Source organism: Gavialis gangeticus, unplaced genomic scaffold, assembly GCF_001723915.1.
Source record: "Gavialis gangeticus isolate Ggan-Ray unplaced genomic scaffold, GavGan_comp1, whole genome shotgun sequence".
Lineage (NCBI taxonomy): Eukaryota > Metazoa > Chordata > Crocodylia > Gavialidae > Gavialis > Gavialis gangeticus.
The window spans coordinates 29,383,537-29,409,551 of record NW_017729032.1 but is presented as its reverse complement, the minus strand read 5'-3'; the positions used below and the strand labels follow the sequence as shown (position 1 = coordinate 29,409,551).

General features: G+C 44.3%; 1 protein-coding gene and 1 pseudogene across 1 annotated transcript; both read left to right on the top strand.

The window, feature by feature from the left end:
* The first annotated feature begins 1,019 nt into the window (after nt 1-1,019).
* Nucleotides 1,020-9,007, top strand: LOC109302216 (stromelysin-1-like). Its single transcript, XM_019523780.1, has 10 exons — nt 1,020-1,124; nt 1,293-1,537; nt 1,872-2,020; nt 2,110-2,235; nt 2,865-3,026; nt 4,256-4,406; nt 6,032-6,165; nt 6,664-6,823; nt 8,400-8,503; nt 8,703-9,007. The coding sequence occupies exons 1-10, from the start codon at nt 1,020-1,022 to the stop codon at nt 8,801-8,803; spliced, it is 1,437 nt and encodes a 478-aa protein (XP_019379325.1). The 3' UTR covers nt 8,804-9,007.
* A 2,147-nt stretch (nt 9,008-11,154) lies between these two features.
* On the top strand, nt 11,155-21,602 carry LOC109302214 (annotated as a pseudogene).
* Nucleotides 21,603-26,015: the final 4,413 nt, after the last annotated feature.

The window sequence follows — 26,015 nt, the reverse complement described above, 5'->3', positions numbered from 1 at the left end:
CCTCATTGTATGAGGTATCAGAGAAAAATGTTACAAAATGTAGCATCTTTTGTAACTTGTGTCTGTGGAGCTCCCAGCCTGTCTCAGTTTTCAGAATGGGAGGGGGAAAAGGAAGTGGAGGGATTTCAGTCTGGGGGGTTTTCAGCCTTTCCTCCCCTCCACCGGGTGCTCCAATTCACCACCCCCTCCTTCAGCACTAGCTGGGGAGCCCCAAGAATGAGGTCCCTCCACTGCCTTTCACCCCATTCTGAAAACAGCGAGCCCTGGCAGAGAGGCCTGGCTGTTGCAATGGGAACCTGGCTGCGGGCTCTCAGCCCCAGCTAGATTCCTCATGTGCCCCCCCTCCCACCCTGAACCAACAGTGAACTTCTGGTTGTTCTGGGGTAATGTTGTAACTCAGAACACTTTGAAAAAATTGTTCTGAGTTACAGCTGGGAGCTGCACTTCTGTCTGCACCCTATGTTTCTGAAATCAGTCAGAAGAAGAAAGAGCAAGGGAAAGGACTGTTAGAAAATGTAATGGGTGGGTGATGTGCCCCTTATATGCCATAGACAGAGAAAGGGAGAAGGGTGTTAAAAAAAGGCTCCTACAAAACTCATATCATGGGTAAGAGGAAATGGATGTACCTTAGTGGGATTTGCAGGCTTATACCATGTCCAAAAGTCAGAACTGTTTCTTACTGGTGCCTAGATATGGATTTACATGTGTAAATTTAAATATGAACATTTGCATCAAATTCATAAGGGTATGAAAGTAGTCAGACCACTGTTTAGAAATATTGCACAATCAGGGTTTTTCAGACCAAGTTATCTGTCGTGTGTCACCCTTGCTAAAAAATAATGTTTTCTAATTCTGTGGCAAATCAGAGGATGTCAGAATCTGTGAGTCATACTACTGAGGACTCTACAGAGTTCACAAGTGAATATATATACACAGGACAGGGGAGAGACATGAATAGAGGAGGGAGAGATCAGGCGGTTTAGTTAAACTCCTGGTAGGATAAAGAACTGAAGTTGAAAATGAAGAGCCTTCCGTTCCTGATGTTACTATATGTAGCATTTGCTTATACCTTTCCAATTGCACCAGAAACAGAAAAGGAAAGTGAAGATCTGCTGCTTGCTAAGGTAATGATTCTAGTGAATTACATGTGATAGTACATGTGAATTAATTTCATGGGCAAAATGAGTATGTTAGTGTATTAAGATCACAGGAAAAACTATATAGCTATTGATAACATCATGTACATTCTAAAAGAAATATTAATGCCTTAAATATGGACTTTTCCCCATTAGAAATATCTGCAAAAATTCTTCAGCCTTGGAAAAGAGGAAAGACCTGCCTTTAGAAGGAAGAGTCTCAATCCTGTGACTGATAAAATCCGAGAAATGCAAGCATTCTATGGACTGGAAGTAACTGGGGATTTGAATTTCAAGACTGTGGAAGTGATGAAGCAGCCCAGGTGTGGAATACCTGATGTTCGACAGTACAGCACTTTTCCCACGTCTCCAAAATGGAAAACACAGAATTTGAAATATAGGTAATATTTTAGTATGCTTGTTGATTAACAGTGGGGATCACTGTGATCTACATAAAAATGATTACTGAAATGTTTATTATTTACTCTTATCATACTTTGCCCTTATGATCTCTTTCATAATATCCCCAGTCAAAATCACAGTTCTATTGTACTAAACAAACAGCGGCAGGTGCAGACCATTTTCCAAACAGATAAATTTTAAAAGATAGGCTATACAAACACTAATACATTGGCAGCAAACTAGCAAAACGTTGGAGGCTGACACAGGTACATATCTTGCTTGTTGCATTTCAGCTCATTGCAGTTACTTACTTACTTATTCTGTGTTTTCAAGGATTGAAAACTATACACCAGACCTGGCACCAGCTGATATAGAGGCAGCCATTGAGAAAGCTTTCAAAGTCTGGAGCAACGTGACCCCATTGACATTCACCAGGGTTAACAACACTGATGCAGATATAAGGATCTCCTTTGCATCTAGACGTAAGAGAACTGTTGCATATTCATGATAAGAATTGATCTTTTTTATTGACCTAATTGAAAAGCATGCTATTTTACTTGTGTTTTTCCAGATCATGGAGACTTTTATTCCTTTGATGGTCCTGGTGGGACTCTGGCTCATGCCTACCCACCTGGCTATGGCATTGGTGGAGATGCGCACTTTGACGAGGATGAAACCTGGACAAAAGATTCTAGATGTAAGTGATACTTAGCATTTCATGAATAGTTATGCATACATAACATTTGATTTAAAGAACCAGTACATAATTTTTATCTACTTGTTAGAGATGGGATGTTTGCTTGATTCCACTGTAAAAACATAAGTGCTCCAAAAATAGTGTAGTTTAGTAATAACTACCTGTAACAGGTCTAAACCTGCAGTCTGCAGCTAGATACTTTATTTACACCAGTGACAAGCCATTATGATTCCACAGAACTCAATTCAAAGACTGCGGCTGTTGTGCCAGTGGAATGTATAAAGTTTCCTTGGAAGCAGAGAACCTGAGACTTACAAATTAAATAAATCTTGATTATTCATAAGTATTCATCTTTCTGCATTATGAAAAGTTGCTTTAATATCTGGTATCACAAAAATATTTATTTAGGGAAAATAAGTAACAATTTGACTCTAACAGGTCATGCTAGCAATGTTTTCGCATAGTACACTTATGTATGCCATGCACAGTCTTTTACCTTTTGGAAGCACTTAAACTGTAGTGCTTTACAGTAAATATAATACATGAATTCTGTGGAATGGGCCAGCATGTATTTCCCATTGTTATACTGAATTATTTACTTAATCTGCTGTCATTATACTGTTTTTCAGCATTCAACCTGTTTCTTGTTGCTGCACATGAGTTTGGCCACTCATTGGGGCTTGATCATTCCAAAATACCTGGTTCCTTAATGTATCCAGTTTATGTATACAGGGATCCCAGAGACTACAGACTTTCTCAAGATGATATCAATGGCATTCAGAACTTATATGGTAAGCTGAATCGTGACCTTTTACTAAATCTTCTTTCAAGAAGCCTACAAAGATTTCATTAGCATTAAAACCAATTTTAAAATAAGACCTAGGTGGTGGCAAAGTGTATGCAAATAGTGTATGAGAAGGGCAGTTCCAGAGGGACTGAGACAGCATAGCTGTATTTATCTTTTGCTGAGCTCTCTCTGCACAAAACCAGCCCGGAGCTCCTGCTTTCATGCAGACTTGGAGCCCAGAGTGTAGGTGCTGCTGCCACCGTTTGGCTCTTTCTTTCCCCTGCTGCTAAATTCATTAGGGAGGCAGATGACAGAGAAGGGCAAACAGCAGCAAAATTCACTCCCTAGTCTCTGGAGCCCTGCGAAAGTATATGTTCTGGCCAGACCCCACCACGGTCAGCTAGCTCACTACTTGGAGCTCACGCTGACCAGTCAGTGAACTAATTGCTCATTGTGTATGCATGGCACAGCCAAAGCAAGGGTCTGCATCCCCCTTGCCATGTTCCAGGATTTGCTACTGGTAGTGAGTATGGTCCCTCCCTCCTTTCCGCTGGTAAACTGAAGTTAGCCACAATGGCAGTTCTCATTCTCCTTTACACATATTGGCAGTGCTCCTTTGTTGTGTCCATTGGATAGCTAAGGAGTGAGAAACTGGTAACACTGTAAGTCACCATACATATACCTGAACTAGTTAGCTGTACTAGTCAGTTGTGTAGACTTGTATATGATAAAGATCCATCTTCCTGCCAAAAAAACAACACTTGCAGAACCAGTTGCACTCTAGGCATCACTAATACAACAAGTATTAAAACATATATCTTTAAGACATGGCTTGAAAATATTATGCCATACCTCAATGGGCATAATTTTAATGGCTTCGGGTAGAAGGCAGTGAGGGCTGATAGTTCAGAATTTACGGTCTAGCTGAGCACTCGGAAGGGCCATGTTCACATTCCTGCTTTGTCATACAATTCATTATCTTGCACAAGTTCACAGGTTACCTCTTTGTGGCTCAGTTTTATATCTCTAAAAAGGATGCAATAATTTCTTCTTACCCTGGAAGAGGGTTATCAGAATGACAGACTGTGGGGTAGTCAGATAGTGGGGGAGGATCATAGAAATACTTAAAGTAGACTGATGAAGTTCTCCTACAGCAGACAGTATTCCTCTGACTTTGCAATATCAAATATTAATCCAGCTTCAAATTCTGCATGTTGTTACCTCTTCCCTAAGGACCCCCAACACACACCTCTACTGAGCCTTCAGTGTCCACAAACCCCATAGACCAGACAACAGAAATGTCAACAACAGGCATGTGTGACCCTCACTTGACTTTTGATGCTGTCACCACTTTCCGTGGGGAAACATTCTTCTTTAAAGACAGGTAAGTATTTTCTCTAATGATATTTTTATGCTTAAGTTGATCTTGTAATCACAGGGTAGCAAAAAAGAGTTCAGAGAATTTAATTTCCCAAGCAATTGGTGCATAACAGGGTTTCCTAACAGATGACCAGAACTTTATAAGCAAGCCACTGTCAATCATCATACTGATTTGTTACAGTTGTGCAAGTGTGAATAATCAATGTCAGCCTCTGGTCAGGAGCTGCACCACACAATGTTCTTTTCAGGCCAGGGTGGTACCTGGATGAGAAACAAAAATGGAAAGCAAAGGTGCCACAGAAAACAAGGGTGGTTCACTCAGTGACATTCTTAGTTAGGGATAGGCACTGAAGTAGCCCTAGGAGACGCTCCATTGTCAGAGGTGCCCTCTTTTTGAATGTACTCAGGTACCTCGCAGATTACAATCATTAAAGAGGCAGTTTCACTTCTGGCAAGACAAAAGTGTTTTGGTTCAGTGCCATCTTTGGTAACAGCACTCTGCCTATATAAATTCCCCTGTCTTTTCAGGTGAAAAGTGATATTTAAACTTTTCTCAAACATGCAAAAAATGTTTTTGGTCGATGCAAAAATGAGCATGAGTCACCAATGTGATGAGGTAATAATAAGTAAAGCTAACTGCACTCTTTCTTGCATTAGTAGGTGCATCATGAGCAGGTCTAGGGAAATTATTTCCCTCTATGTGGCATTGGTGAGGCCACAGTTGGAGTACTGTGTTCAGTTTTGGGCACTGCACTTCAAGAGGGATGTGGATAACCTTGAGAGGGTTCAGAGGAGGGCTACTCGTATGGTTGAGAACCTGTGGGTAAGATCCTATGACAACAGACTGAGGGACCTGAATCTCTTCAGCCTCCACAAGAGAAGGCTGAGAGGTGATCTTGTGGCTGTCTACATACTCACTGGGGAGGTCAGCAGGGAGTAGGGGATACTCTGTTTATCAGGACACGCCTTGGGGTTACTAGAAATAACGGCCACAAACTAAAGGACAGTAGATTTAGACTAGATATCAGGAAGAAATTCTTCCAGTAAGGGTTGCCAAAATATGGAATGGGCTTCCAAGGGAGGTGGTGCTTTCTCCTTCCTTGGAAGAGTTCAAGACAAGATTAGACAGGCACCTAGCTGGGGTTATTTAACCCTAGTGCTCTTTCTGGCCTAGAGCAGGGAGTCGGACTCGATGATCTACAAGGTCCCTTCTGACCCTAGAAATCTATGAAATCTATCTATGCAGCTCAGGATTGTTGTTCCTTATCAAACAACTGGTGCTTTTCATCAATGGGAAACGATGAAACAATGGGAAACGATGGAACTGCATGTTCCATGGGAGAAAAGGCAATATTTCCTCACATAGTATATTACAGAGATTCCAGTCCTTCTCTGTGCCAGACTGATATCCAGGAGTATAGGGACAAAAAGGCCTCAAGGACCTACGTTGAAAAAGCACCAAATGTCAGTTAAGGTATTTAAGGGTAATTTTGAACTGTGGCTGGGACATTTTTCAGCCAGTGCACAAATGTACAACTCATGTAATAGGAATTATAAATTAATTTTTTCTGCCAATGGTCCCTTGGTGAAACAGGGTTACATAAATATACAAATGTTCTTTCCAATCAGCTATATCTGGCGCAAGAGTCCTCACTTCCCAGGCATTGAGCATGATTTAGTCTCTTCATTCTGGCCAACTCTGTCATCTGGCTTTGATGCTGCTTATGAAGTTGACAAGAAGGATCGAGTATTTCTGTTTAAAGGTACACACCTTAAATTTCTAGAAATTCTTCTTACTCATAAAATTGAAATAGCTATTTCTATTGAAGTCATTATTATTGTTATTGTTATATAATTTGGCATTTTCAGTGGGCTATTTTACTGTCATTAACTAATTAATCAAAATTAAACCAAGTAAACAACTTGTCTGAGCAATAAGATAAGTGTATTAGATCAATGAGGTGTATGATAGTTTTAAGATGATAGAGGTCAGTTACATATTGTGCTAAAAGTATGTGGACAGTCAGTTAAATCCATATTTAAACACTTAAATAAGTAGAACTATTTTTAAAAGTGCTGAACACTCACAGCTCACGTGGCAGGAAAAATAAAACCTCTTGAAATCTGGATAATCCTTCACTAAATAATGAGACTCACCTCATAGGGGAAAGTATAATTGCAAAGTTCCAGGACTGTTAACTGAATGCTTTTTAATCTCATCAAATATCACTATCAAAATTTCAACATCCTTTTCCTGACAGGCAACCAATACTGGGCTATTAGTGGATATGATATACAGCCAGGTTTCCCTAAGAACATCCATACCTTGGGCTTTTCCAGACGTGTGAAGAAAATTGATGCAGCAGTGTATGATCATAATACCAAAAGAACTTACTTCTTTGTAGATGATAAATACTGGAGGTAAGATTAAATTTTCTCCTTAAGCCAAGATTCCAGGTAGCTCCTTTAAGACCTCATTAGGCCTTTACAACTTACTTTGACAATTTTTTTGCTACCTAAAGGGGAACATCATGTCTTGTATCCTATTCTTCTTTCCCTTAAAACACAGGATCCCCATTTCAGGTATATAAATACTTCCCATTACTGCCAGAAGTACATGTCTATCAGAGAGCCGAACAAATCCAATCCTTCAGGAGAGCAGAGGCATACTCAGCAATCTGGCCATTTAGTAATGTATGCATCCATGCATAGACCTAGCCTGATACCTTTATCAACACAGATCTAACCCCAATATTATCACACAGAAATGTAAATTAGAGTACAGGGTTTGCCTATGGTGATTAAGAGAACTCTAGCGCCTTCAGCATCAAATAGCTTTGATTTCTCTTCCAGTCTCCTAGACTAAAGCATTCCCTTTCATTGGGACAGTGCCACTCCCTAAGTTGTAGTGTTCTCCTCCAGTGCCAGGACTGGTGGTAACAGAAGGCACACCTATACAAGACATTTACTGTGGATTTGCTCAATTAGCTCCACAGTAAATGCCTCAGCATCTACACATTCAGCCCTATTAAGGCACAGGAAACTAATACATTCCACAGCAGGATAGTCCTTGTAAATACAAGTATTATCCTGCTGCAGAGATTTTTCATGTATAGACATTGACAGGGCTGGCTGGGGCCCAAGGGTGCTTCAGTGCAGGCTGCTCTGACCTGGCTCAGCAAACTGCAGTCCTGGGTGCATGTTCAAGGTCAGTGCCTGGGAGCAATAAACTCCAGTATGATAGGTGCTAGAGTTTATTGCTGTGCACTAAGAGCATATGTAGACATGCCCAGAGAGAATCAGCTCCCTAGCCAATAGTGGCTGTGGAAGGCCAGCTCTTCCTTCTCTCTCAACACCTAGACACTGTGGGGTCAGGGAGGGGGGTGCAGAACAAACTTTAAAGTGCTGTAGCTTTCCTGTGGCATGAGTTTCAGAGGTGCTAAACACTTCCAGGTTTTTGGGGGAAATAAATAAACACTGCTTTCCAACTACTAACTTTGTATCTATTTTAATATTTTAATGAAGATGCATGAGGGAGGCTCCTCTTAATTATTTTTTAGTTGAATCATTAAAATATTATTAAATATAGGTGTTTATTGTGAAACCAATGGCTACTTCAGTGAAACACCTCAGTAAGTAAATACTCACCAATAGTCCTTCCTACAAACACAGGCGCTTAGCTTTAAATGTGTGAGTAGTTCTAAGGAATACTCCAGTCCAGAAAGGAAAACATTAGTATAAATATCTTTGGGACCAGGACTGGCATGCCACTCCTTACATAGGTATCAGATAAAAAGAATACAAGTTAATTAGTCAGGAGAGCCAAAGACAGTTGTGCATGGATTGGTAGAGAGGTAAGCATTTGTCCAGCAAGGACAAACACAGTTCAGTAGGTTTGTGGACAGTGAGTTTTGTAAGCTGGGAACAGGCTTACTAATTATATATTTCAATAGATTCAATATTTGACTCCTCATGGTTATTTATTTTCTTTATTCAGCTATAATGAGATCACGCAGTCTATGGAAAAGGGATATCCACGAAAGATATCAGTTGACTTTCCAAGAATTGGTCACAAAGTGGATGCTGCCTTTCAGGAAAATGGTAAATACAAAAAATATCTATTTAAGACCAGTAGATATACAGCAAAAAATTCATTCCTATAATTTTAAAAATATCATGAAAATGACCAAGTATGTTTCTCTATGAGAAGATGTTAAATTTTGCTTGTAATAATATTTGTGGAAAGAAGCTGAACATTCCTTGGTGCTATATAACTTATTCATCTCCTTTATATTTCTAGGATATTTCTATTTTTTCCATGGATCAAATCAGTATGAGATTGACACCAAGACCAGGAAAGTTATTCGTATAATGAAGAGCAATGCTTGGTTTAATTGTTAATAGAATGGTTTCATGATACAAAATGAAGAAAATTCTAGTTCATATGCATCAGAGATGCCTTTTCATTAGTAAATTTTAATAAGTATTATGCAGCATCTCCTGCGTGTCTGAGTCACAAAAAGATGTGGTCCCTGATAAATGCTATTTAAAGTAATTAAAAAGTAATAATGTACAGTTTTAATTTATGTTATTATATTGTGACTATTTATTGACTATCGAATTGTTACTGTACATTAAAAAAATATTTGTATATAACAGTGTTTGTTTCTTTGGGTTATGTATACTGGTCTTGGTCAGCACTGGTATAGAAGGAGCCAGAATATTGAATTTAATTGCATTGAAGTCTATAATTGGAGCTGTATTGCAACTCCCAGTTCAGCCTTTCAGGTACTATAAAAACACTAAGGGGACATCTATACTGTAGTGTCAGCCTGCTCAACCTGATCTCTTCCCAAGAAAATCCCACCCACTCTTACTGACATACACAAAACCTATAAATAAACTGCTGAAGCCTTTCTGGTATTACCCTTGGGTATCATTCTCAAGCACAGCAGAGACTGAGGACTGGAGAGTAGACACAGAAGTGTCTCACTAGTGTATTTTCAAGTTTGGTACAAGTGGGCACAGCTAGGGTGAGCGGAGCATTCTCTAGGTGTCCTGGCCAGAACATGTGATTGCCACCATAAGCAGGAGGCAGGAGTAGGTGGACAGCTCTAGGAAAGAGGAAGAGGAAATAAGCTGGCAGGGGAAGGATGTATATTTGAAGAAGAAGGTAGACACTCAGACATGAGGCCTTTATTCTGAGGTTTAGCGGTGTTGATAGGTCCTACCATAAATCAGAGGACTGTAGGAAAGTAGGGCTGGAAGGAGCCTCATGAGGTCATCTAGTAAGCCCAGTTCCCTGCTCAAGGCAGGATCAACCCTAATTAAGTCATCCTAGTTGAGTGTCTGTCTAACCCAAGGGTGGGTAATTATTTCACCTGGAGGGCCATTTAATGAGTTTTGGTGAGTTTTTGAGAGTTGCATGGGTAGCCCTGCCCTGTTGCACCACACCCTGGCCACCATCTTGGGACCAGAAGTCCTGGCCCTAATCCCTGGTCTTTGCCATTGGAAGTCCCTCCCTTTTCCCCTTTGGAATACTCCTTTTCAGGGGAGGTGGGGGGTGTTGCCATCTCGGAACCAAAAAAAACCCTAAACCATACGCTAAAAGTAAAACACTTATTATAACATATTTTAATTTTATTACAAAAAATTTTTTGTCATGATTTGTGTTTGCATAGTGTATACAGAGATGATTGCATAACAGCTCAAAAATAAAGTCTTACTCCTGCATATTGTGTGGAGAATGTGGGGTGTGGTTGGGGGTGAGGGTATGTGTATGGTAGGGTTTGGAGGTATTTGTGTGTTGGGGGGAATAGGGCATATTGGGGGGCTTTATATGGGAGTTTTAGGGGAGTAGGGTGTGGGTGCGCAGATTTGTGGGGTGTGAGGGATCGTGGCAGGGTGTGGGGATCCCCCACATCCTCCTCCCATGGCGCATAGACCCCACCAGTGGCAGGAGGACCACCACAGGTGAAGGGCATTTGTGCCCAGCTCAGGAGATGCTGCCCAACAGCGAGTAGCTCCAGCCAGTGCTGCACATGGGGACAAGGAGTGCAACCTACCTGGCCTTCTTCATGTGAACGCGGACATATTAGCTATTTCTGGATTTTGGACAGAACTGCCCAGTCATCTGAATCTGTAATGTATGCATATTTTTAGTATTAATATGTAAGGTTACACATTTTCACAGCCTGGGTACAGCAGGGACATTGTCCATCTCAGTGAAGTCATTAGGAGGTTTGCTCATGAGTTTCAATTTAGTGATCAGGATTGGATTCCACCTACATAGGCCACCTTCCTTCATATGAAGGAGTGCAACCCACCTCTATTGTGAGAGCTCCATGTGGCACATATGCACCTGCTGGCATTCATGTGGCACTGGGGGGAAGCCCCATGGGCTGAGGCCAGCAGCCTTCCCCACCCCATGCCACGCAGATCCCAGGACTCCATGGGAAAGCAGGGGTTAGGGGTCCCCTCCACTTCTAGTGGAGTCCCAGAATCTGCACATCAGGGGGCAGGGAAGGCAACCAGCTATAGTACAGGGCTTCCCCCAGTACCATGCAAGTGCCAGAAGTTACATGTGTGCCTTATTGAGCCTCTGTGATAGAGACAGCCAGTCAGGCTCCACTCCTCACCCCTGCATGCAACCCTGACTGGAACCACATGCTGCTGGGCAGCAGTACCTGCTCCAGGCACATGCGCTCACCAACAGCAGATGCTCCTGCTTCCACCGATGAGGGCTGTACACCATGGAAGAAAGGGTATAGGGGGTCCTCACATCCTACCATGATCCCTCATACCCACACCCTGCCCACCTGAGCTCTGCACTCCTGCCACCCCACTGGGCATGGGCTCCATGCTGCCACCATCCCCACACTCCCTGCCCCTGCCCAGCTGCAGATCTCCCTCCCCTGCTGCTTCCCTACCTGCTGCCTGGAGTGAGCGGGAGGCCAGGAAGGCCAAGAAGGTCCCCAGTAGCTGCAGCCCCGCCCAGGAGCTGCATGTTGGTGGGGCCAGGCCCTTCCACCCACAATGGTGGGAGTGAGGTGCAATAGGGTATATTGGGGGGTGTATGTATGTGGGCCCCTCACTCCCACCCTTATGGGTGAAAGGGCTGGAGAGTGTACAGTTAATTGGAGGGTGCCCATAGGCTGGATGAAAGTTTCTGGCACGTTGGATCTGGCTTGCAGGCTGAATTTTGTATGCCCCGGCATAGAACATTTTATTGCACTCTGTCACGGAGTGGGCCATAGGAGCGGCCGTGATCCTGCTAGCGCCCCCTGCCGTGCCAAATTAGGAGATCCAGCACCCTCTGATTCTCGCCCATCACGTCTTGATCATATATCATTTAATATGGGAGGCTGCCTTTGATCTCCTAGAACTGGGTGTTATACTTGTCCGGGCTCCTACTCTCTACGGGTGACCTGGTGCACCCCAGCCTTATGGGCTATATGTGCCTCCTACCTCCCCTTTAGCACTCCCCAAGCCTCACAGCTGTTCTGGACATTGTCTGGTCACTTGGGCCTTGCCTGGCACCTTGGGCTTGTCACGCAACCCACGCCCTTCCTCGGGAGCCCCTGGGCTTGTCATGCAACCGACACCCCTTGCTCTAGCGACCCTGTGTTTGCTAGCCCTCACCCCTCTCTGGGGCCTACTCGTGTGTTCGCCCTTCTTCAGGCTCCAATTGCATGCGCTGGCCCGGCCTCAGGCCTCCACCCACGCGCTCGCCCTACTCCGGGTTTTTAATTGCGCTTCTCGCGCTCGCCCTTGCTGGGGCCTATGTCCGTGCTTCTCGCGCCCTCGCCCTTCTCTGGGGCTTGTCCCACGCTTCTCATGCCCTTGCCCTTCCCGGGGCTTGTCCCGCACTTCTCGCACCCTCGCCCTTCTCTGGGGCTTGTCCCGCACTTCTTGCACCCTCGCCCTTCTCTGGGGCTCGTCCCACGCTAAACCGTGCTTGGGGCTCAGGTGGCCCGTAGCCGTGCCTGGCCCCCTGACCCTTCTCAGGGTCTTCTGCCTGACTGGGCAGAATACCGCCCTCAGGCTGGGGTCTCAACTCCCCACACACACAGCGCCACCGGCGCCAAACAGCCGTGCCTCCTAGGCACTGCTCACTGTGCCCAAATAGGGCACCCAGGAACCCCCACAAGCTACTGGGGAGCTCCCGTGAGGCCTCCTCGCACCCCTACAGCCTCACCCGGTCCTCCGGTGGTATAACAGCAAAACCGAAGCCTCCCCCTGCGGGGCTACAATAACCTCCCAAAACAACAACAACATGTAAAGCCTCTCGGTCGTAACACAAACCTCCAGCCAACCCGGCTGTAACCCAAAATGCACCTACTGGCTATAAAACTCCATGCTGCCCTGGCTCTCCTTCAGGCCTCCCTGTCAGGGGCCTCTCCTTCCCGGGCCATTCTGCAGGCCCTCACGCAGTCAAGCAATGATGCTGGTCTACTCTGCTCAGCTCTATAGCAGAGCTGTTGCTTCTCAGGCTGCTCGATGGTAACTGCCCTGCTCTGTCCCTATGCAGAGCTCCTGCTTCTCAGGCTGCAAGATGGTAACTGCCAGCTAGGCTTTGGCCTGGCTGTTTATATAAGGCCAGGTCCTGCCCCTGGCGGTCAGCTGACCTACTCAGCTACCATGGCAACTCTCACCTGCTGCCCTGGTGATTGGCAGCCCGGCTCATATTACTATGGCCAGTAGCAGGCACCCTAGTGCCCTGCTACACACTCTCTGTATTCAGCTGCCTATTTCACAAGCAGGACAAAGCACAGAGCTAGGAGATTCTTCCACTGTCTGTTTTAAAGTTGTCCTTAGGAGCATCTACATGAGAAGTTTACTTTGTGCTACCATTTTTCCAGTTTAAAAAAAAAAAGGACACCTGTGAAGGGAAGAAGGGGAGGAGAGGGGGAAGAGGTATCTGATTGGGGGGCATTGATATGCTGTGACCGGAGTATCGCTATCGGAGCCTTTTCAAGAGTGACTTCGCCCTCCTGTAATGGGCCAACCACCTGCTTACTCGCCTGCCATGCCTTGGTCTTAATTAATTAATTGATTGGTGAAATCAGTGGGAGGCTGCCCATTTTATGCGCCCCGGTGCCAGGAGGCGCTACCTGCGGCTCCTTTCCTCCCCTACACTGCAGCCCAAGCCTCTCAGATGGAACTGACGTGGTTTGACCTAGGCCCTGTTATGCTTCGGCCCTCTCCTTTCCTTCCAGGGCCCCTCACTACTGCCCCCTCGCTCTGGGGTTTCTCACTGCTCCCCCTCTTGCTCTGGGGCTCCTCACTGCCCCCTTCTCACTCTGGGGCTTCTCGCCACCCCCTTCTCACCCTGGGGCTTCTCACCGCCCCCTTCGCTCTCTGGGGTTCTTCACTGCCCCCTTCTCGCTCTGGGGCTTCTCGCCACCTCCTTCTCACTCTGGAGGTTCCTCACTCCCTCCTTCTCACTCTGGGGCTTCTCGCCTCCCCCTTCTCACTCTGGGGGTTCCTCACTGCCCCCCTCTCTCGCTCTGGGGCTTCACACTGCCCCCTCTCGCTCTGGGGCTGGGGTCAATGCACCCCCCGCAACCACTACGCCCTTTCTGATGCCAGGGTCCCCACGCTATGGTGGAGCTCCTATGAGGCCTCCTCCAACCCCTAATAGCCTCACCCAGTCTATGAACCTAATATGAATATTAGGGTCTAGTTTAGAAGAAGAGAAATACAAAAATGCCATGCCCACTCTACAGAAAATGACATAATCAGGGTTTCAGACCAAGTTTCGTGTCATGTGTCATTCTTTCTAAAAATAATATTTTCTAAATTCTATGGAAAATCAGAGGATGTTATAATCTATAAGCCATTCTTGTGAGGACTTGACAGGGTACACAAGTAAATATATATACCTAGAACAGGGGAGAGACATGAACAGAAGAGGGATAGATCAAGAGGTTTAGTTAAACTACACATAGAATAAAGAACTGAAGCTGAAAATGAAGAGCCTTCCATTCCTCATATTACTATATGTAGCATTTGCTTATGCCTTTTCAATTGCACCAGAAACAGAAAAGGAAAGTGAAGATCTGCTGCTTGCTGAGGTAATGATTCTAGATAATACATGTGAACTAATTTGATGGGGAAAATTAGTATGTTAGTGCATTAAGATCACAGGAAAAACTATATAGCAATTGATAACATTGTGTACATTCTAAAATAAATATTAATGCCTTAAATATGGACTTTTCCTCACTAGAAATATCTACAAAAATTCCTCAACCTTGAAAAATAGGGAAGACCTGCTTTTAAAAGGCAGAGTCTTAATCCTGTGACTGACAAAATGTGAGAAATGCAGGCATCCGTTGGACTGGAAGAAACTGAGGAATTGAATTCCAAGTTTGTGGCAGTGATGAAGCAGCCCAGGTGTTGAATACCTGATGCTCGACAGTACAGCACCTTTCCCATGTCTCCAAAATGGAAAATACAAAATCTGAAAAATAGGTAATATTTTAGTATGTTTCATTCCTTGATTGACACTTTGATCCACAGATATAATGGCAACAATAGCACTTGTTGTATAGTAATAGCAATTGTTATTATTATATCTTACTTAGGAGCCCCAGTCAGGTCTATGCTACTAGGTGCTAAACAGGCAAAGAGGCAAGGGCAGATTGTTTCCCAAAAACCAGATTATTTTAAAAAGACAGGCTATCCAAACAAATTTTCTTATTCCATATTTTCAAGGATTGAAAACTACACACCAGACCTGGCACTGGCTGATGTAGAGACAACCATTGAGAAAGCTTTCAGAGTTTGGAGCAACGTGAGCCCATTGACATTCACTAGGATTAATGGCACTGATGCAGCTATAAGGATCTTCTTTGCATTTGGAGCTAAGAGAACTGCTGTGTATTAATTATTAGAATTGATCTTTTTAATAGATCTAATTGAAAAGGTTAATATTTTTTACTTGTCCTTTTCCAGATCAAGAAGACTTTTCATTTTTTGATGGGCTTGGTAATATTCTAGCTCATGCCTACCGACCTTATGCCATCTATTTTGGTGGACAAGTCCACTTTGATGAGGATGAAACCTGGACAAAAAATTCAAGTTCTGAGTGACCCTCAGCATTTCATGAGCAGTTTTGGAGACAAAGCATTTGATTTAAAATGCTAATATATCACATTTATCTACTTGCTAGAGGTGGGATGTCTGCTTGATTCCACTCTAAAGACGTAAGCGCCCCCAAAATGATCCAGTTTAGTAATAACTACCTGGTAAGGGACTAAGTCTGCTCTGTAACAAGCCATCAGAATTCCACTGAAGTCTCCACCAAAAAATGCAGCTGTTGTTTCAGTGAAATGTAAACAATTTACTTGGAGTCAAGTTGTAATTAAGATTATAATCTGCACATTTGACAATATAAAAGAGATAACTTGGTCACAGGGCCAGGCCACTAAAACACAATTACCTGTGCAGTCTTCATTTGCCTGATGCTACCAAGGTGCTGACAGCCATGTCCATTGGTGCATAGAAGTCCCAGATTCTACACCAGGCCAAACCTACTAAGCCTGCCCCAACTTTGAGAAGACAGCTTTATGTTTGACAACCCTGGTAAATGGGATTTTAGAGTCAGACTAGATAATCAACATTTCTTCCTTCTGGTCTTTGAATTTATAAATTCAAAGATCCTTGCTTATCAATATGTAGGCATATTTCTGCAAGATCAAAAGATTCATTGATGTTAGCTGTCTCAAAATTTGTTTCTCCATGGGGAATCAGTTATTGTGGCTTGCCATGCTAGCCGTTTTTGCACCGTACACTCAAGTAGACCTTTCAGAGCCTCCAGACTAGACTCATTGTTCCCGTGTTTACCTGTGGCAGGTTAGGGTGCTTTTTGTGCCTTTGGACAATAATGCCTTGTAGTTGTGCAACAAGGTTGAATATGTAGTTTTAGGAATAGATTGGACAAGGACTTGTATATAGGATAGTTTGGATAGGGACGATTTTACATTGAGCAGGGAGCTGGTCTACATGATCTCCAGAGGTCCTTTCCAGCCTTACTTTTCTATCATTCAATGATTATGTTTTAGAAGTACTTAAATTCAGTGCTGTATTGTAAATATGATAATTAGTTAATTTTGTAGAGTAGACTAGTATTTATTTCCCATCATTATACAGGACAAATGATTAATTTACTCACAATGTTGTAGGTTCTTCTTCAGAATGCAGCCTCTTTGTTGTTGCTGCTCATGAGTTTGGCCACGTGTTGGGTCTTGATCATTTCGAAGATCCTAGTGCCTTGATGCATCACACTTTTGTGGATAGGGATACCAGAGACTACATGCTCTCCCAAGATGATATTAGTGGCATTCAGCACCTGTATGGTAAGCAGAATCATGTCCTTTTTACTAACCCTTCTTGCAAGCAGCCTGCAAAATTGTGATTAGCATTTTAAACCAATTTTAAATAAGACCCAGAAGGCCTATTGGTTTGAGGTATGTAGAGTATACGGAGCCTCCTCCCCTCCCATTGATGTACAGAAGCTGGCAGCAAAGACAATCCTTGTTCTCATGAATACCAGCAGTTCTCCTCTCTTGTGTCCATTGGGTGCCAAAAGGGGTGAGAAAGTGGTAACACCAGGATTCACTATGCATGTACCTGCACTAGTAAACTCTACTAGTCAGCTGTGTAGAGGAAGATATAATACAACCCGATCTTCAAGTCTAACAGGCAGCACTTGCAGGGCCCATTGTGCAGTGGGAAACACAAATACCACAAGTATTAGATACATTTCTGTAGGACACAGAATAACAATGTTATGTCAGAACCTCAATGGACATGACCTGGATAAACTGGAGAAATGGCCTGAAATTAATCAGATAAAATTCAACAAGGACAAGTGCCAAGTTCTGCACTTAGGGTAGAGCAATTGCTTGCGCAAATATAGACTGGGGAATGACTGGCTAGGCTGCAGTACTGCAGAGTAGGACCCAGGAATTACAGTGGACCAGAAGCTAAACATGAGCCAACAGTATGTTCTTATTGTAAAAAAACTGAGTATACTGGGATACATTAATACGAGTGTAAATTACAAATCAAGGGAAGTAATTCTGCCACTCTATTCAGAACTGATGAGGCCTCCCTTGGAGTATGATGTCCAGTTTTGGTCTCCACACTTCCAGAAAGATGTGGACAGATTAGAGTCCTGTGGGGAGTGACAAAGATGATTAGGGGCCTAGGAGACATGATTTAGGAGAGCCTAAAAGAACTAGGATTTAGTCTGGAGAAGAGAACACTGAAGCGGGATTCAAATACTTGAAGGGAAATTATGAAAAGGCTGGGTAGACTATTCCTGGTGGCTGTAGGCAACAGGACTAGGAGCAATGACTTCAAATTGTAGGAAGGAAGATTAGGATTTTCACCATGAAGGTGATTAAGTATTGTAACAGACTTCCTTGTCCAGAAACTCTCAAGAGCAAGGTAGACAGACACTGGACTGGGATGATTTAATCAGGTATATTCCTGCCCTGCGTAGCAGGCTCTGAGAGATGACCTCATGAGGTTTCTTCTGGGCCTAATTTTCTATGATCTGATAATATAGCTCCAGTTAAGAAGCAGTGAGTGTGTTCTTTCCTTTCTCATGCCCTTGTGACAAGTTAATTAGCAGAATTCAGATTTGTTGGAAACTGAGAGGGCCACACTGGAAGCATTTCTGGTATGGCTCTGACCTTACAACCTCTGGACTATCGCCCACATGCCTTAGGACCTATACATACCAGCCCTGGCAGCAAGTGGTGAAAGTCCAGAATTTAGGGCCTAGGTGAGTACTCAGGGGACCTGCACTCAATTCCTGGCTCCACAACAGAATTCATGTATTATTTTAGGCAGTTTTATGTGTTACCTCTTTGTGGCTCCATTACACATCTGTGGATCTCCCTGCCTTGAAAGGGTGTTATCAGAATGTTACAGATCACAAGGAGCATAGCTAGTGGGGGGAGCATCCTAGACATACCTGAGACAGAATGGGGCTGTTCTCCTCTTCCAGCTGAGAATTTGCCCAAGAATGTATTTTTCTTAGCTCTGAAACATTAAATACTAGCCCCGCTTCGAAATCTGCTTTTTTCCTCTTCCTTAAGGACCCCCAATGCATTCCTCTGCTGAGCCTTCAGCGTCTACAGCTCCCACCGAATAGACAACAGAAACATCAACAACAGGCATGTGTGACCCTCACTTGACTTTTGATGCTGTCACCACTCTCCACGGGGAAACACTCTTCTTTAAAGAAAATCATGTTATTTTTCTGATGCTATTTTTCTGCTAAAGTTACTCTTGTTATAATAGGGTAGCAAAAAATGTTCAGAGAACGTAATTTCCCAAGCAATACAAAGGAGGATAATTTCTTCCAACTGCCTTTTTAAAAACATACTTATCAATTTTTACTGGCCCACTTGAGCAGGGTGAGTAACAGGGTCTCCTGAGAGGTGGGAAAAATGTTACAAGCCACAAATTAATGAATATCTTTTTCAAACCAGTGCTGTGCATAGCTGAAATGTAAAGGGAAAGCAAAGATGCCACAGAAATAAGTGTGGTTCCCTCTGCCTAAATACATTCCCCTCTGAAATTTCAGTTGAATAAGTTACAGGGAATTCAGTGCTTGACTAGGCCATATTACTGACAAGGAGTGTGGGGGTACAAGGGCATAGAGAATCCATGTTAAGACCAGCACCAAAGGTCAGGACCTCTCTTTAAGCAGGGCACTAGGAAGTTAGCATTGCCTACCCAAGGACATTTTAAATGTGGTTGGTTGGGGGCATAGCCTGTGAACTCATATACAGCTCATGTAGTGAGAATTTTAAATTATATTTCTGGGTCAATGCTCCTTTAGTGAAACTGCCTTTCCAATCAGGTATATCTGGCGTAAAAGTCCTCACTTGCCAGGCGTTGAGCATGATTTAGTCTCTTCATTCTGGCCAAATCTGTCATCTGGCTTTGATGCTGCTTATGAAGTTGACAAGAGGCATGAAGTATTTCTATCTAAAGGTAAAAAACTTCACCTTTTAGAAATTCGTCTTACTTGTGAAATTGAAGGCAATACTGGTAACAAAAGAATGTTTATTAGCTATTGCATAATTTTTCTTTCCTTCTACACCCTTTTACTCTCATTAATTAATTATACCTCTAAACTGTATTGTGAAATATGATATTATGCTTACTAGATCAACATAGTTAAGTGATGAGTTTAAAATAATAGAGCAGATTTGATTGAATATTTGGGAAAAAGCTGAGTGCATAGATTTAATCGGTTGAATTCATATTTAAACATTTAAATAAAAAGAACTGTTTTCAGAGGTGCCAAACACACAGCTCACATCAAGGAGGGAAACATAATATGCCCTCTGTTTATAGCTTTTTAGTTAAACACTATTAGTTTTACATTTTCAAAGGTGACAGATCTGGCAGTCCTGAACCTTGAATATTTCAGGTCCTCTGAAGAACCTAGAATTTATTCAAACTAAGTAATGGGTTTCACATTAAAGACAAAAGTGGATTTGCAAAGTTCCAGGACTGTTATTGAATGCTGCTTAATTTCAGCAAAAATCACTATTAAAATGGCAACATTTTTTTCCTGACAGGCAACCAATACTGGGCTTTTAGAGGAGCTGATATGCAGCCAGGTTTTCCTAAGAACATCCATACCTTGAGCTTTTCAGGACGTGTGAAGAAAATTGATGCATCGGCTTATGATCGCAATACCAAATACTTCTTTGTAGATAACAAATACTGGAGGTAATATTAAATTTCTCTCATCAATGGCAGAAATTCCAGGTTGCTCCTTTGAAACCTCATTAACCTTTTAAAATTTGAATTTGTTTTGAGAATTATTTTCCTACCCCAAGTCAGGTTTCATGGCTATTATTTGTGCACACTACTTTAATGTGGGATTTCACGGGGAGGACTTCACAAGGAGAACATCAATGTATGTCAATGACTTCAATGACATTTTCCTTGTCTATAAAACACACACTTCCCCACTGCTGGGATCAGCATTCTTCCCTTCATTTCCAGCACTACGTGTCTGTGACACGCAGCTGAACAAAACCAGGTCTAGCCAGTAGAAGGACAGAAGCACATTCCAGCCACTTCAGTTCCTATAAATAATATCTACTTCAGTGCACAGACCTAGCCCAGTATCTTTATTAACACAGACCAAACCCCAATGTCTTCTCACAGAAAAGTGAATGAGAGTACAGTTTATGTCTAAGATGCTTTTCAGGCTTCAGCTTTCTCAATAACATCAGCTCTTCAATCCGTGAGTGTCAGCGTTCACAGGTTCCCTGGGGAAATAAAACAAAAAATTATTTTTTCTAACTGATAACTTTGTATCTATTTTAGTGAAGTGCATGAGAGAAGCTCTTCTTAATCATTTTTTTAAATTAACAGTGAAAATATTTAGGTGTTCATTACAAATCCAGTTTCTTCTTGGGTGAAACTACACAGGTAAGTAAATGCTCACCAAGACTCCACCCTGCAAAGGCTATAAAATTTACTTTTTTTAGTAGTTATATTGACTACTTAGGTTCCTAAAGTAAAGCATGTAACCAATGTCTGCAGGATCTGGACCCATGTGCCATTCTGGTCACAGCTATCAAATACAAATACAAAAAGGAGCTGTGGATAGATTAATAAAGCTGGAAGATTTCCACAATTCAGTAGGCTTCAGACAGCTAGTGAGTTTTTGGCTGGGAGCAAAATTACTAATTGTAAATACTACTGGATTCAATACTCAACTCCTCAAGGTCATTTGTAATTTGCATTCCTTTCTTTATTCAGGTATGATGAAGTAACTCAATCTATGGAAAAGACATATCCAAGAAAAATATCAGCTGACTTTATAGGAGTTGGCCAGAAGGTGGATGCTGCCTTTCAGGAAAATGGTAAATAGAAAAAAGCATCTCTTAAGCCTTAAAGAAAATCTGGGAACATTTTTGGTTTTTAGTTTTAATAACACCATGAAGATAACAAGTACGTTTCTCTACATAAGGAAGTCAATTACTACTTCATACTGATCTTTGTGAAAGCTGGTGAACATTCATTGCTCATTTCCTTTATACTTCTAGGATATTTCTAATTTTTTCATGGATCAAATCAGTCTGAGGTTGACACCAAGACCAAGAAAGTTATTCATACAATGAAGAGCAACACCTGGTTTAATTGTATATAAAAAGCACTTTCATGATACACAGTGAAGAGAATTCTATTTTACATCAGATGCCTTTTCATTAGTTAATTATAATTGGTATTATTCAACATTTACTGTGTGTGAGACACAAAGATCTAATCCTTGATAAAAACTATTTAAGATAACAGAAAAATAATAATGTATAGTTTTAATTTACAATATTGATAAATTTTGACTGTATTTAACTATTTGTCATTGCACAATACATTTTTAAAAAAATATTTTATCACTGTTGGAGTGATGTAGCTGTACTGGTACAGGAAATATGTGAGAGGCAAGGATTTTTGTGGGTAATATCTTTAATGGGACCAACTGCATGGTTGGGACAGCTTTATACAAACTCACAGTTACAAGGCACCCTTCAGATCAGAGAAAAAAGTAGGCACAGCTTGAACTAAGTACCACATATACTTAAATCCAAGATGAGGCTCCCCCCCCCCACCCTTCCCCACAAATAGCATTAGAAAAAAGGTCTTGTTTTGGATTCAAGTATCTGACAAAGAAAGGTGCTGGTTTAATTCTGATTTTGGCCTCAGGCTTGGGCCTGAAACTGGAGCTGAGTTGCCACCTGCCCTGAGTTGTAATGGCTTGTTTGGTAAGGGAAGTGACACATGGCCTGGGGGAAAATTGGGGAGCCCATGGTGGAAGAGACAAAGCTGTAGCCTGCTCCCACTGATATCTGCCCCCCTTCACCTATCTTGCTCCTTTCCCCCTTACCTTCTCTTTCTGATCCAGCCCTGACCTGGCCAGGCCTGGAGCTTCCCCTGTTTCCATGTCTAGAATCTAATTATTGGAGGCAGGGGGCATCTTAAATTTGAAGTCATCTTGGCACTGGGTAAATATGGTAGCTAATGGAGCTATCATCTGGGTAAAACTCTGTGGGCAAATAAAAATACTTTGCTTGGTGAAATGGAGCTTGGCTGTGAAATGGGAGAAGAGCAAGATTGCCAGAAGTAGCTACCAGATAATAGAAAAGAAAAAAGGATAGCCTGATTAGTGGAAAACCATGCCATTGTTCTTCACTCCCAAGCCACATTTCCCCCAACCCTGCCAGTGTCCTTGTGTGTCATGCATTCTGCTGTCCCCTGGCCAAGGGAGCCTGGCAGCAGGCAAGGAAGGCCAGAGAAGGAAGGGGAGGGGGAGGAAGGAGAGAAGAAGAAGGAGGGGAAGAGGGAAGAGGAGTGGGGTGGGGATACAGCAGGAGCTATCCATGGGAGCAGGCGGGGTATGCCCCAGCTGCCTTTTAGCCCCCATAGAGTGGGGACCACTGCCACCCACTTGGTGTTCCCACACAAGTCCCCAGGCCACTTCAGTTCCTGCTCCTGGGTGCTCACTAACCAAATGGTTCCTGATGGTGGCAGCAGGTGCAGCATAATGTGTCCCAGCAGAGTGGGACTGCCCCTGAGGGCTGCAGGCTTATTTTGGCTCTAGCCAGCCCTTGCACTCTGTCCAGGGCCACCGCCGCCTGTCCCTACTGTAGATCCCAGAGCAACTCTGCCGGGACATGCCACACTATCCCAGCTCAGCCTGGGCACTACCAGCCCTGAGCACTTTGATGCACCCACCGCCACCATCTAGAACCATCTGGCTGGTGAGGACCCAGGAGCAGTGGGACACAGGTAGTGGGATGGGGACTGCAGCAGGATGGGGACTTACATAGGAGCAGTGGGTAGATGGCAGTGGTCCCTGCTTGGTGGGGGCTAAGAGGTGGCTAGGGAATACACTGCCTGGTCCTGTGGGTAGCCCCTGCTGCATCCTCTCCCCATTTCCTCTCCTCTTCTTCCTCTCACTCCCCTCCTCCATCTGGCCTGTCTGCCTGTCACCAAGCTTCCCTTCCCCGCATCCTTCCCTTCAGGGCCAATCAACAGCAGGTCCTCAAACCCACAAAATCACACCCAGGGGCCACACAGGGATGAGGAACTTGCTGGCCCCTTCATAGAATCAATGAGTCGGAAGGGACCTAGACAGATCATCTAGTCGGACCCCCTGCCATGGGCAGGAAGGAGCACTGGGGGTGGCAGGGGTCATAAGACCCCAGTCAGGTGCCTATCCAGACTCCTCTTGAAGATCTCCAGGGAAGGTGAGAGCACCGCCTCTCTGGGAAGCCTATTCCAGGCTCTGGCCACCCTTACAGTGAAGTAGTTCTTCCTAATATCTAACCTAAACCTATCCTTCCTCAGCTTGTGGCCATTGTTCCTGGTGACTCCAAGGGGGGCCCTGGTGAACAGACTTCCCCCAAGTCCCTGCTGCTGGCCCCTGATAAGGTTGTAGGCAGCCACAAGATGCCCCCTCAGTCTCCTCTTGCAGAGACTGAAGAGATTCAGGTCCCTCAGCCTCTCCTCATAGGGCTGGCCATGGAGGCCCTCAACCATACTAGTGGCCCTTCCCTGGACCCTCTCTAGGTTTTCCACATCCCTCTTGAAGTTCAGCACCCAGAACTGGACATAAAGGGGGAGCAAGACCTCTGTGGACCTGCTAGTGATGCATGACAGTGTGCAGTTGGCTCTGCATTGGCAAGCCTGACTCCAAGATCCCTCTCTGCTGTTGAGAGGGTCAGCCCCTAACCTATAACCGTAAAGCTAGATCCCTCTCCCCAGGTGCAGCAACTTGCACTTGTCCTTATTGAACAGTATCCTCTTCACATCCACCCACTTCTCTAACCTATCCAGGTCTGTGTGGATGCAGTCCCTGCCTGCCTGTGTATTTACTTTACCCCACAGCTTGGTGTCATAGACTTGCTTTTTGTTATCTCACTCACCCCAAGTCACCTGAGCTGGGATTTAACCTAGATCTCCCATATAGTAGGCAGGAACATTGCCACACAGCCACCACCAGTGGCAAGAGTTGCTTCTTTTTATTTCACTCAGCCCAAGTCACCTCAGCTATGACTTGAACCCAGCTCTCCCATGTGGTAGGCAGGAACACTACCACACAGCCACCACTGGCTTCAATCCTGACCCCAAGCCCCTACCCCCCCCACTCTGTTGGAAGGGTCCCCAGCTGCCTCCTGCACCTGGTGTTAGCAGTGAGCCCTGGCTTTGTCCATGCATGCGTAGGATGGCTAGAGTTTAGAAGTCTCTGGAACCCTTAAACTTCTGACCTTGATGATGCTATGTCCTACTTACCAGATGCACAGTTACTGCTAATTATGTAACCAGGTTTTGGCACAAAACATTATCACTGTAGAAGAGCTCGCCTGATGTGACTGGACACCTGAATGGCCAGCGGAATGATTGACAATTGATGGACATACACTTCTGTAAAGAGCTTGGTCAACCTGATGACTGACAGGTGGTGTGAGGTGGTATGTGTAAAACCAGCATTAGTGAGTGCCTTGGTATGTGTTTGGTGCATGAATGTGTATTTGAGTGGTAAGTGGCATGCGTAAATGTGGTCATGTCTATTGGAGCTATGGTGTATGAGTAAGTGGTGAATAGTAGTGTGAAGCGTGAGTGTGGGCAGATATAGAGGGAGAGAGCATACCACTTAGGCCTGTGCAAAGCAGCAAGTATTTGCTTCGGATAGGGTTTGGCTGATTCAGAAGGACAGTGATTAGATTCAGTGATTTGAATCACTGTCCCAATTCAATTCAGCCAATTTGGATTCAGAGATTCAGTGCTGATTTGGAGATTCAGCCATAAACTATACAGGCAGTCCTCGATGATGCTGGACACAGCTGCTTCCACCTGGTAAGTCTATTGTGGTGGGCAGAGGGGGAAGGAAAGGGCAGGGAAGATCAATGCCCCCACAGTGAGGGAGGGATTGGGGCTGAGGCTGGGACAAGCTGCCCAGCTGAGGCAGGGGGGCACAGGACTCGAGGAGGGGGGCTCCTGCCACTGTGCACCGCTGTATGCCACTGGTCCAGGAGCTGCTTTTCTGGTGGCTCCTCCAGTGGCTCTTGCCACAGGTCTGGGAAGGCATGGGAGTGGGTGTGTGCCCCTGGATCTGTGTGGGGTGGGCTGGGCTGTTCTCCAGGTGGCTAGCCCCAACTGCCTGCTGCCTACAGAGCGCAGCCTGGTAGTGGGGACTTGCCGCCCAGAGTGCAGCCTGCCCCATGGAGTGCAGCCTGGCAGCAGGCAACTGGAGCTAGCCTCCTGGAGCACAGCCCTGGCTCTGCCCCCCCATGGAGCGCAGCCCAGCAGTAGGCTATCCTCGCAGAGAGCAGACTGGCCTAGCCCACCCTGTGCAGATCTGGGGGCACACACCCGCTCCCATGCCCTCCCAGACTGGTGGCAAGAGCTGCCAGAGGAGCCACCAGAAGAGCAGCTCCTGGACCAGTGGGGTACGGTGGTGCACAGTGGCAGGAGCCCCACTCCTTGAGTCCCGTGCCCTCCTGCCCTGGCTGGGCAGGTTGTCCTAGCCCCAGCCCCAATCTCTCCCTCACTGTGGGGGCAT

Bases quoted from the DNA above. Each gene is read 5' to 3' on its own strand.
- LOC109302216 (XM_019523780.1), top strand. From the start codon at position 1,020: ATGAAGAGCCTTCCGTTCCTGATGTTACTATATGTAGCATTTGCTTAT. The intron at 2,236-2,864 runs GTAAGTGATACT...ACTGTTTTTCAG, and splicing joins CTGGACAAAAGATTCTAGAT to CATTCAACCTGTTTCTTGTT. The intron at 6,166-6,663 runs GTACACACCTTA...TTTTCCTGACAG, and splicing joins TCGAGTATTTCTGTTTAAAG to GCAACCAATACTGGGCTATT.